The sequence below is a fragment of the Bos indicus x Bos taurus genome, chromosome 19, assembly GCF_003369695.1.
Source record: "Bos indicus x Bos taurus breed Angus x Brahman F1 hybrid chromosome 19, Bos_hybrid_MaternalHap_v2.0, whole genome shotgun sequence".
In the NCBI taxonomy this organism is placed as follows: domain Eukaryota; kingdom Metazoa; phylum Chordata; class Mammalia; order Artiodactyla; family Bovidae; genus Bos; species Bos indicus x Bos taurus.
This window is the reverse complement of record NC_040094.1, coordinates 37,911,333-37,923,745: the sequence shown is the minus strand read 5'-3', so window position 1 is coordinate 37,923,745 and position 12,413 is coordinate 37,911,333. Positions and strand designations below refer to the sequence as shown.

Here is a 12,413-nt window from a genome sequence, read left to right as displayed (position 1 = left end):
AAGCTTTCAGGATTTCCCCCTCTCCATTCTAAACATACCTAGGTATTTGACTTTCATCTTTAGTACACACTTTTCTTACGATCACATTTCTATCCCATTGGTGTTAGTTTTTCCATCTTTTTGCTAGAGGGTACACTTTCCAAGGGCAAGAACCATGTCTAAATGAAACCGTAAACTCTTAGTGCTGGCTGCAGTGTTTGAAAATTCAGTTTAAGTGATTAATTAATGTTGAACATCTGTAATGTTGGTGTTTGTATGATGAATAGTTAAGTCAGGATAAGGTTTTACTCTAAAATACTAATTTCCAGGGAGGCATACTTCACCATCTTTGAGTGCTATACATTCAGACTGTGAAACAGTAAACATATTATGATTGACCAGCAAGAATTTACTGTAGGCTTCACAGGTGGCGCTAGTGGTAAATAATCCGTCTGCCAATGCTGGACACGTCTGCCAATGCAAAAGATGTGGGTTCCATCCCTGAGTCGGGAAGATCCCCTGGAAAAGGAAATGGCAACTCCCTCCAGTATTCTTGCCTGACAAATGCCATGGACAGAAGAGCCTGGCGGGCTACAGTCCATGGGAACGCAGAGTTGCACACGACTGAGTGACTAAGCACAGCATAGAATGGACTGAGTACTGTTAAGGATGGTATTAAAGAAGTGAGACATGCTCTTAACATAAGAGCTCCTGACCAACAGTTGGGGAGCCAGAACACTCAAAAATAACCTTAGGAACATACCAGTAAGTGCAGAATAAAAGTAATAGTGTGAAATTAAATGCTTAAGTCCTGAGGGGATACAAAAGAAGAATAAGCAGGAGCCCTTTCCAAATAAGATCTTATGTGCACCTCAAACTAAGTAAGGTATCCAAAAGTATCTATAGTAAAGACTAAAAGCTAAAATAATAAAAACAAAATACCAAAAGCTGTCTGCCTTAACACTAGCCCAGAATATCTCCCTGGTGGCTCAGCTGGTAAAGAATCCGCCTGTAAGGTGGGAGACCTGAGTTCAATCCCTGGATTGGGAAGATCCCCAGGAGGAGGGTCTGGCAACCCACTCCAGTATTCCTGCCTGGAGAATCCCATGGACAGAGGAGCCTGGCGGGCTGCAGTGCATGGGGTCGCAAAGAGTCAGACACGACTGAGGAATTAAGCACGCAGAGTATCTCCAAGGAGAGTGCTAGCTAAGGGTCTGGAACTTCAATCCTTCAGAGTCCTCTGTTTAGCACATCAATCAAATGTTTGCCTTATGCTGCTTCGTTCTTAATCTCAGCTCCAGGAGCGGGGCGGGGGACGGTGGATATCCATTTTAGCTAGCCTTAGGTGACACTGGGGTCCAGGACCCTAAATTAATGACTGAGCCTGCCTGGATCCCACCCATGCGCTCCAGGTCAAGCCTTGGTCCTCTCAAGGCTCTTCTTTCAGCAAGCTAAATCCTCAACGGGCTTCTCTTGTGGCTCTGCCGGTAAAGAACCCGCCTGCAATGCGGGAGACCTGGGTTCGATCCCTGGGTTGGAACATCCCCTGGGGAAGGAAAAGGGTACCCGTTCCAGTATTCTGGCCTGGAGAATTCCATGGACTACAGTCTATGGGGTCGCAGAGTCGGACAAGACTGAGCGACTTTCACTCACTCACTCAAACCCTCAACGTCTGCTATCCACGTCCCTGCCTTTAAACTCTTCTAGCTTACATCTTCCACAACTTCTTCTTCTTTCGAGGCCGCCTCACTATTATTTAAAAATCAGTGCCTGAGATCCAGCTTTACTAAAAATACTCCTTCCTGTTTCTCCGTCCCCCAACTCTTGGCTGAAGCAGCTGAATTTCGAGAGGTCACTTGGGCTCATGAAGTTCAATGCTTCTGCGGCTCTGGCGCACACACATGCACACACATTCTCATCCTGCGGGCCACCCAAGGCGCTCATACCCATACAGGATGGGGTAAGGAGACGGGCGCTCACCACAGAGCTAAACTGGCTCTTCTTTGGAGCTACAGCTTCTGGAGAATGGTTCGGTCTCCTTTTGCGATTGAACGAATTAATCTACTTGATGTTTGCTAAAGGGCAAGGACAATGTCTCCTCTACCAGACAAGAAACTTCCTGGTGATGGACACTACCCTTTCGTTCCTTTCCCAAGCTCCCATTCCTCACCATTTTGACACAGGATAGCTGTTAAACTTGTTTCTTCTGCAAAATATCCCTTCCCAACTTTGAGTTTATGCCCATAAACGGAAACGTCCTTTAGCCAATTCGGCGACGAGGGGGTTAAATCTCAACAACCTGATGGATTCTGGGGCTTTCCTTCCTCGACTTCAGAAATTAAAACGACCAGGAAGGAAAATTTTGCCCAAGGTAAAGATGAGAACCGTTAACTTCAATTGTCAGGCTTCTGCCCCAAACAGGAATGGCTACCCACGCCTACAAAGGGTGTCATTCCCCTATCTAAACATGGCTGGCCCCACTTTCCACCACCGGAGCCACTTCCTGCCCAAGTCCAAAATGGCGCTCAGTAGCCTCACCAGGGGAACGAACCTCCCAGAATCCTCTCTGACCCGTAAAGTTAAGTGACGCAAACCCCAGCCGGAAGTGGAGGAAAAAGCGCCTCAGCCCGCGGCGCCTGCGCAGAAGGCTCTAGACGCTGAGAAGCAGGAGGCACTTGGGATCGTCCGCAGGATTGGGACTGCTACAGAGGCCGCCACGGAGCCCGCCGGAGCCACCGTTCCTGCTGCTGCCGCCGCTGCCCGAATCATAACCGTCGGGCCGCAGCAGCCGGCAATGCCTCGAAGGAAGGTGAGAGGAACAGGACGGGAGGGATGGCGGGTTTCTAAAGACAGTCGTTTGAGAAACATGACGCAGTTGGCCACGCCTTACAATGATTGGGTTCCAACTTGCCGCTCCCCCGAATCTAGCTTAGCAACCCTCTTCTGTCCATACCCAACAGAAAAATGTGGGCCCGACCCTGGCCTCGGCCTATGGTTGCAACTATTCCCGCCCTCTGCTTGCCTGGCTCGGAGGCGTTCTTCTCGTTAATTGGTCGCTGAAACGTCTAGAAACATGTTGATTGGCTGGTGACACCGCCCATTTGGGCTCAACGGTCACCTCCCCGCGTGTGGGGGCGGTGTCTGGGCCCGGCTCTATCGCTGTCCGAAAGGCCGTAGAGAACGATCTCTCCTCTCTTGATTGGGTAGGCCTGCCAGTCTGTCCTGTGGGGGCGCGGTTTATCGGGACCGCGGTTGGGTGACTCGAATCCCCTCCCTTCCGTCTGATGATGCTCACAGAGGCGGAGTTTTGGAGCATCCTTCCTTTCCCCGCGGGGGACACAACAAAGCCGAGAACTGGGTGGTGGAGAACCAGCGCCCACTCCCCAGGGATCTCACTCTCACCTGTTGCTCCTAAGCTGTGATTTTTCCTTGTGTGCTTAGTTAGCCAGCGCCTACAAAATGCAGTTCGTTAAATCAGAAACTTTCTAGAATTGGATGGGGTTTATGAGATCACCTAGGGACACCCCCACCCCTTCTTTTCTCAGCTAAACAAACAGGCTTAATGGAGTACCCCAAGCCGCTCAATTAGGCAATGCAGAGCCGGGACTCCAGAACAAATCTAATTCAATTCAACAAATGTTTATTGACTGCTTGCTACCTGCTGGCTGCTGGGGATTCAAAAATTAATTAGACATGATCCTTGGCTTAAGGAAATCTGAGTCTGATGGGGAAAACAGACTCGTAAATAACTTGAAAAGATCTAGTAAATTCTCTACTTGGCAATAGTAGACAAAGCTTAATGGCAGGAAAGTGAGAGAGCAATTAAGTCTGCTATGGAGTAAGATGGGAAGTAGATTAGTGAAAGCCGGGAGAGAAGAACTCGATTCCATGATCAAGTCAGGAAGGTGATGGTCAGAGATAGTCAGGGATTCAATATCTGAGTAATTGGACTGGATGACTTTTAAGACGCCCCTTTTATTCTGTCAATTTTCTGTGACTGTCTCTGGAGCCTCCACTCAGTATCTGGGCAGATTAGCCTTGGAATATTTGGAAAGTTGATTGTATTTTTGTTCATTTCTGCAGAAATGTTTCTCTTCCCAGAGGCTTTCAAGTATTTATACTTTTTAATGTCTCCTACAGTGATGTACATTGATAGGTGGTATTTATGTTAAGGCTCACCAAATGCAACAGTAGTACTGGTGCCTTGGAATAGGCCCACAGTTCTCTTTCTGCAGTTCCCAAATACAGAGAACTTGTGAAAATGTGTGCTTTTTAGTAGCTTATTTGGTGGCATAAACTGTCCTGAGGCGATTTACAGTTTTTGTGTGTCTCATTTAGTGTGAGTGTTTATACATTTTGCTGCAGAAAGGGTATTATTTGCAGATGCATGCAAATTTTTCCCTTTCCAAAAATCTAAAAGATTATGAATTCTAAACAACTGGTGCTTAGGATTTTGAATAAAGAACTTCTATCAATAATTTGAAGCTTCAGTGTTGTTTTTGGTTTTGTTTTTTATTTTTTTAGCAAATATATTTCTCTTTCTGGTTTAGTCAAAGGTATAGTGTTAATAAAAGTTAACACTTTTATTAGCACAGTTGATAAAAGTTATCTCTGTGGCTAATCATGCCTAAGAAGGCTAACAATTGGTAAATAATTATTAATTGAAAAGGTGATTTTTAAAAACTTTCTATTTGCTACTGCTACTGCTGCTAAGTCACTTCAGTCGTGTCTGATTCTGTGCGACCCCATAGACGGCAGCCCAGCAGGCTCCCTCCTCCCTGGGATTCTCCAGGCAAGAACACTGGAGTGGGTTGCCATTTCCTTCTCCAGTGCATGAAAGTGAAAGTGAAGTCGCTCAGTCGTGTCCGACTCTTAGCGACCCCATGGACTGCAGCCCACCAGGCTCCTCCATCCATGGGATTTTCCAGGCAAGAGTACCGGAGTGGGTTGCCATTGCCTTCTCCAACCTTCTGTTTATGCTTACCTATAAGTCTTTATGTGCAAGTCACTCCCTTCCCCCCTTTCTTAAAGCACTTTTGGCATTCAAATGGAGAAACTTTAAAAGTAGATAACATAAGAAAGAAGAATGTTACTCTCTTTCTCCCTAAGTTCTTTTAGGACCATGACATTTTGCATTAGTGTGTGGTTTTTAAAAATGTAATAACTGTTCATGGAGACTTTGAACAAAAGCTACTCTAAAGTTCAGTGGGGTCTAGCACTAACATTTTTCTCATTACCCTTGACTTACTGTAAGTACATGTTTTATGTCAACCAGACTGTTTTGAGTAGAATACTTTATTAAAGTTTGTTGTACTGACCTAATGAACTTGTTTTAGAATTATAATAATACAGTAAGAATTCTTCTGTATTTATTTAATAAAGGTGCATTATTTGTCGGTTGTTCCATTTAAGTAAATAAAAGGAACGTTTGAACTTGGTGTTATCAGCATCACAGTCTGTTTTATTTCCAGTGTTAATTCAAACCCACTGAGTAAATGTTTCTGTGCTAATGTCTGAATCTGTGGTGTTACAGAGGAATGCAGGGAGTAGTTCAGATGGAACCGAAGATTCCGATTTTTCTACAGATCTTGAGCATACAGATAGTTCAGAAAGTGATGGCACATCCCGGCGATCTGCCCGAGTCACCCGCTCTTCAGCCCGGCTAAGCCAGAGTTCCCAAGGTAAAAGACAGCTTCCTTTTTCATGATCACACCTCACAGCTTATTGGACATCATATTATTGTGCTGGTTAATGTGGAAACTGGTCCCTTGTCTGAATGTTGATGACAGAATCTGGTAAAATACAGAATAAATGACTGCGAAGTATTACGTGTTTAAAATGGTTCCATTTGGGGAACTGTCTGATTTGTAGACCCAAAAGAACTGTGTCTGCTTTAATAGATGTGTGAAACATGAATGTCCTGAGTCATTTAATTTTTTATAGATTGCAGTTTCCCAATCAGTAAAATGAGAGTGTTATCTTTTCACTTCCTAAAAGTGGTTTAGGCCTAGGGACTTAAAGTGGTCTCTTGAAGAACTTGTTATTATAGGAGGCCTAGTACTTTGAAGCGAAGTGAAGTGAAAGTTGCCCAGTCATGTCAGACTCTTTGTGACCCTATGGACTATAGAGTCCATGGAATTCTCTAGGCCAGAATACTGGAGTGGATAGTCTCTCCCTTCTCCAGGGGATCTTCCAGGTTGATCTTTGATCAACCCAGGGATCAAACCCAGGTGTCCTGCATTGTAGGCAGATTCTTTACAAGCTGGGCCACAAAGAAGTCCCAGTACTTCTAAAACCATGTTTAATTATACAATATAGTCAGGTACAGTTAATAAATAGAAACAGTTGACCAGCTGTCAATTGTAAATACCCAGAATTTTGCTTTGGTGGTAGAGAATGGGGAATCTCGGTTTTGGAAGGTTCTGTAGTGCAATTGGCCATCTGGGCTTAGATTTGGAGGGTATCCCTGACCCTCCTGGCTCTGCTCTGGGATTCTCTGGGGAAGACAGAAAGTTGTAATTAATACAGAAAGCCGACGAGACGATCAATTAAGAGGGATAGTAAATTAAGAAGGAAAATATAAAATACTTTGAGCACTTAAATAGCATTGATTTGGTTATTGCTGTATGAGCATGTTGCAGAATAAGAGAAAAACATCTATTATTTTCCAAGCAAGAAGGTGGAAACCTTCTCTTTTAGCAACTGTTCTTTATTTTTGAATCTAATATTTGAGCTGAAGTATAGATGTTTCTTGATTTCTCAACTTTAAGTTTTTATCTTTTGGTACAATGGGAATATTGATAAATGGTGACTATAATTGAGGTACTATGCTATGTTCTGGAATACCATGATAGAAAAATCACACTTCTTGCCCTCAAGGAGCTTACAGTATAGTGCAGGATGTAAACTGATATGATAATGTATTGTGGAGTGGGCTCTGAGAGAGGTTGGCATAGAGTGCTGTGGAAGTCCAGAGGTGGAAATCTTAAAGGATCTAGTAGGAATTTACAAGTTGAAAATGGAAGAGTGGTATTATAGGCAGAGGGTATAATATATGCAACAGATTGTGCATAAGTGTTCTTAGAAAGTAATTGGCCATGCACTGCACAGCTGAAAGTTGTAAATATTCAAAATAACTAGGAATTATTAGGTTGGTGCAAAAGTAATTGCAGTTTTGCACTGTCGAATTTTGCCATTTGATACTGGAGTACATTCTTGAATAAAAGTAATTATCTTACATATCATCTCAGTGCTCATTTCTTGGTTTATGTTTTTGCTAATGAGTTATTACTTGCTGTTTATTTTTATATGTATTTTAAACTATGGAAATGATGTTAGACAAAAAGATTTGAGCAATTTTCTTGTTCAAATTCAAAATGGGTCATAAAGCAGCAGAGACAATTTGCAACATCAGCAACACATTTGGCCCAGGAACTGCTAATGAACGTTCAGTGCAGTAGTAGTTCAAGAAATTTTGCAAAGGCCTTCAAGATGAGGAACACAGTGGCCAGCCATTAGAAGGTGACAGAGACCAGTTGAGAGCAATCATAGAAGCTGATCCTCTTACAACTACATGAAGAAGTTAACCAAGAACTCAATGTGGCTTGTTCTACAATTGTTTGGCATTTGAAGCAAATTGGAAAGGTGAAAAAGCTCGATAAGTGAGTGCCTCATGAGCTGACCACAAATCAAAAAAAGGATCATTTTGAAGTGCCATCTACTACTAGGTTGGTGCAAAAGTAATTGCGGTTTTGGACTGTGAATTTTAAATCATTATAACTAAGCTCAAACACATCTTTATTAATCAAAATAGGAACCATTAAAATCAACACATTATTGCAAACAAGAAATAAATTTATTTGTGTAGTGTAAAAATCCATGCTTTAGAATTCAATGAACTCTGGGAAAGCACTTTCTGCCTCCTGCTGATTGTGGAAGCATTTTCCCTGCAGAAAGTTGTTGAAATGCTTGAAGAAGTGGTAATTGGTTAGTGAGAGGTCAGATGAATATAGTGGATGAATCAAAACTTTGTAGCCCAGTTTGTTCAACTTTTGAGGCATTGGTTGTGTGACGTGTGATCAAGCATTGTAATAGAAAAGAATTCTGTTGATAGTATTGGTTGCAGGTGTTGCGATTTTCAGTGCATCTCATTGATTTGCTGAGCATACTTCTCAGATGTAATGGTTTCAGAAAGCTGTAGTGGATCAGACACCTGCAACAGGCCACCAAACAGTGAACGTGACCTTTTTTTGATGCAGGTTTGGCTTTGGGAAGTGCTTTGGAGCTTCTCTGTCCAGCCACTAACCTGGTTGGTCGCTGGTTGTTGTATAAAATCCACTTTTCGTCGTCAAGTCACAGGTGATAATCCAATCGATAAATGGTTCCTTGTTGCATAGAGAAGACAACACTTCAAAATGACAATTTTTAAAATTTTTGGTCAGCTCATAAGGCACCCACTTACCAAATTTTTTCACGTTTCCAATTTACTTCAAATGCCAAATGACTATAGAAAGTCAACGTTGACTTCTTGGGCAATTTCTTGTGTATTCGTAAGAGGATCAGCTTTGAAGATTGCTCTCTATTGGTTGCTGTCACTTTCTGATGGCCAACCATTGCATTTCTCATCTTGAAGGCTCTTGTCTTCCTTTGCAAAACTTTGTGAACCACCACTGCACTGTATGTTCATTAGCCTTTCCTGGGCCAAGTGCATTGTTGATGTGTGAGTTGTCTGCTGATTTATGACCGATTTTGAGCTCAAGTAAAAAAATTGCTTGAATATGCTTTTTGTCTAACATCATTTCTATAGTCTAAAAATAAACAGCAAGTAATAAGTCATTAGCAAAAAGATAAAGCAAGAAACGTGCATTAAAATGATGTATAACATAACCACATTTATTTAAGAATGTATTCCAATATCAAACAGCAAAGTTCAGCAATGCAAAACGACAGTTACTTTGGCACCAACCTAATACCTGAGCACTTAGTCTCTCTAGTAACACTTTATCACCAGTAAGTTACACAACTCCTGAGGACACCATTCACACTATGATTCATGTTACATGGCCCTTTCTAAAACAAAATGTAGACTACATTGTAAATGGAGCCCCTTGGAGATATGCAAACTGAAAACTGAGCTGTGTGCTAAGTTTTACAGGAGAGTTTGAGAATTTCAGTTTTCTTTGAAGAATCTGTAAGATTTACATATTAGGATCTTCTGTTGTTTAAAATAGACTTTAACTTCTGAATTGCTTTTTTTCCTGTAAGTGTCTTCAGATTGGAGATGTAAAAGAACTATTGGCTGCTTCAGAATAGATTTCTGCATCCAAAAATTTTTAAAGTTGTATCCCTGCCTTACCCTTTATGAATCTAGTATTATTTTGCTTTAGAGTGTCAGACAGGGTAATCAGGAAGAAAGAAAGGTCCTTTAAGAAAGGAAATATTTGTGTATTGTTATATCTTTAGTAGTAGAGTATCTCTTTTCTGGTGGGTTAAAGGAAGAAAGAACATGTAGCTAATATTTATAAAGCACTACATTTAGATATCTAAGGATCTTATTAAGTCCCTTATATGATTTATTTCACTTATTTCTCACAGCAAATGTGTGAGGAATGTGTTACTAGTATTTTCCCATTTTTTTACTAGATCAGGAAATAGGCTTGGAGAGATTAACTTGCCCAGTATGCCCATCTAGTTAGTATGATGAAGTGGAATTGAATTACATTCAGCCTTGATTCCAGTGCCTAAGCCATTAATTCTGTGCTGTACTGCACCTCTCTACCATCTCTATGTTGCTTATATGTAGGAGAACCTACATGCTAATAAGTCACACTAATGGAATATAAAACAGATTTCTTTCTTTTTTCTTTAATTGTTTTATTATTTTTAAAATCGGGATCAGATTCCAGTCCTGTTCGAAATTTGCAGTCTTTTGGCACTGAGGAGCCTGCTTATTCTACCAGGAGAGTGACCCGTAGTCAGCAGCAGCCTACTCCAGTGACTCCGAAAAAATACCCGCTTCGGCAGACTCGTTCATCTGGCTCAGAAACTGAACAAGTGGTTGACTTCTCAGATAGAGGTGAGTGGGTATGGGTGATTTGGACTCATTACAGAGAGGATCTAATCAGTTTCCTCTTAGAAGAGGCTTGGAGCCACTGCAGATAGATGCCCAGTACAAAATTCAGCTAGGTGATTGCTGTTTGTCTGATTCCTTTCTTACCTCTTGCTGAGGACAGTTTGATACTCTGCTACTCTTGAGGTCCAGAGTAGCTGGAGTATTATTTGATCTGGCTTGCAATAGGCAAAAGAAACTGACGACCTCTTACTGACAGATAAAGAAGGCTTAAAGCAGATTTTCTTGCAGTCATGCTTATGGGTCCATTTATCTCTGAAGTTCTGAGGAGGAATGACTGTCAGTAATGGGGAATGAATGGTAGGCTATTGAGGTTGTGATTCACCAGGCCAAATTAGAGGCCTTAGAGCAAAGACTATGGACTACTGAACTTCTAACCTGCCAACATGGTCTGTTGGTTTGATGGCATCATATTTACTTTCTTAAAAAAAAAGTGGCCAGTATTTGAAAAAACAAAGATTCTATGTAAAAACATGAGTTACTAGTTTCTTTTAAAAAATGGAAAGCTCTGGGAACGTTAGGTGGCCATTCACTACATAATTGACTGGAACTGAATAGTAGTTATCCCTTTGAGAGAGACAGTCGGCTCTTGATTTGGCCTTGCTCAGCACTAGTAGGCATTTGGTTTGCAACACCTGATTCAGAGTCAAGTCCTTTCACACTCACACCAGGTATGTTCAGTGTCATCCAGAAAGAATCATTTTCATTTATATTCCATTCTATGTATCTCCCAGCAAGAGAGTAGGATGATAGTGTTTTTTAAAAGTTTATTTCCATCCAGGTTTGATTATTCATGATTTGGGGCTTGGGAGAAGCACAAATTAGTGAAATGTATCATGTAAACCTCAAATGGAATTTTAGTCAGAATTTAAAGTTGCAGAAGAGGAATGCTGTTATTAGTTTTTCTTCATTTTGCATTTAGTTTTATGGCAGATAAATGGCAAAAGTTCCTGGTTAAATCACAGGAAGAGGATTTTGGGAAGCCTGTAAACTCTTCTGAATATAATAACCCTCTAAGTAAAATAAACTCCATTCATGAGTTTTACAATCGTTTTACTTTAGAAACTAAAAATACAGCTGATCATGATGAGTCTCCACCTCGAACGCCAACTGGAAATGCCCCTTCTTCTGAATCTGACATAGACATCTCCAGCCCCAACGTGTCTCACGATGAGAGCATTGCCAAGGACATGTCCCTGAAGGACTCGGGCAGTGATCTCTCTCATCGCCCCAAGCGCCGCCGCTTCCACGAAAGCTACAATTTCAATATGAAGTGTCCTACACCAGGCTGTAACTCCCTAGGTAAGTGTGCCCCCACCTCATGACACCGTGGATTGTGTGATTTTCTTTCTCTCTGGAATTAGGATCACCCATAAATGTTTAGTGTTCATTACGACTTAGTTTCTTAGGCTCTTCAATGACCACTGCTTAGAATAACACTGAATTGCTCACTTGGATAAAAGCATTCCTGCTTCTTGGCTTATTGTCCATAATAACAGATTTGGTTACAAGGAAATTAACTATGATGCACCATTCAGTTTATTGAGAACTCCTCCCAGTGAAAAATTCTTTAATTTTTCCAACAAAAACAGAACGTCAGTTATCTCCAAATACCTCATTGTATGGTGCATAGTTCAAGCGTATCGAGGACTAATAATAGAGTGTAAGGTGAATAAATTATGGTTGTATGGCCATAGCTATTAAGGAAATGAGAAAAACATTTTTTGATCAAGAGGCACTGAAAGTGAGGAGTATAGATGAGACCCTGACCTTTTGTGACTTTAGTAGTTTTAGGTCTTGTGGCTTTGTATGCTTAGAAGTATAAACTAGATAAATATTTCTTCTCAGATAGATTAATTATATCATTGTTTCCTTAAGAGTTATTTTTTCTCCTTACTGAGGGATTCTAGTAATGTTTTAAAAATCTTACGTGTGTTCTTTAAGTGAGCTTAGGTGCAGATGTTGGTCTAAACTTTTGTCTAGAGTTGGAAGGTGCTGATTGGGAGACAATGGGCCTCTCTTTCTGTCTACCAGTTTAGCCTTTGAATGTGGCCTCCAGGTTCAGAAAAAAGGTAGAACAGAAAAAGTTGCTGCTTTGCAGACTACCAGTATGTTTTCCCTAGTATTTAATTACCAGCAGTTTCTTAGGTAATTTCAACCCATCAAATGCATAACTAGAGCAGAGTTCCCCTGGATGCTGTACCAGTTGTTACTTGAGGTAGTTGTTTCAGGCCTAAGTCAATTTCCTTGAGATAAATAATGAAAAACTAAGAATAGACGGTATTATACAAATACTAATGCAAGA

At 41.3% G+C, this 12,413-nt stretch overlaps 1 protein-coding gene across 3 annotated transcripts in view; it reads left to right on the top strand.

Annotated features, from left to right (window-relative positions):
• Positions 1-2,585: 2,585 nt before the first annotated feature.
• Positions 2,586-12,413, top strand: part of KAT7 (lysine acetyltransferase 7) — a 34,767-nt gene continuing 24,939 nt past the window's right edge. Inside the window, exons 1-4 of one of the 3 annotated variants that reach the window (XM_027517025.1) lie at positions 2,586-2,788; positions 5,513-5,660; positions 9,878-10,054; positions 11,171-11,410. In XM_027517025.1, coding sequence (XP_027372826.1) covers positions 2,774-2,788; positions 5,513-5,660; positions 9,878-10,054; positions 11,171-11,410 — 580 coding nt within the window. In that variant the 5' untranslated portion in view covers positions 2,586-2,773. Of the gene's footprint in view, positions 2,789-5,488; positions 5,661-9,877; positions 10,055-11,170; positions 11,411-12,413 lie in introns of those variants that run through there. The other 2 variants (XM_027517026.1, XM_027517024.1) reach the window with 2 other exon arrangements.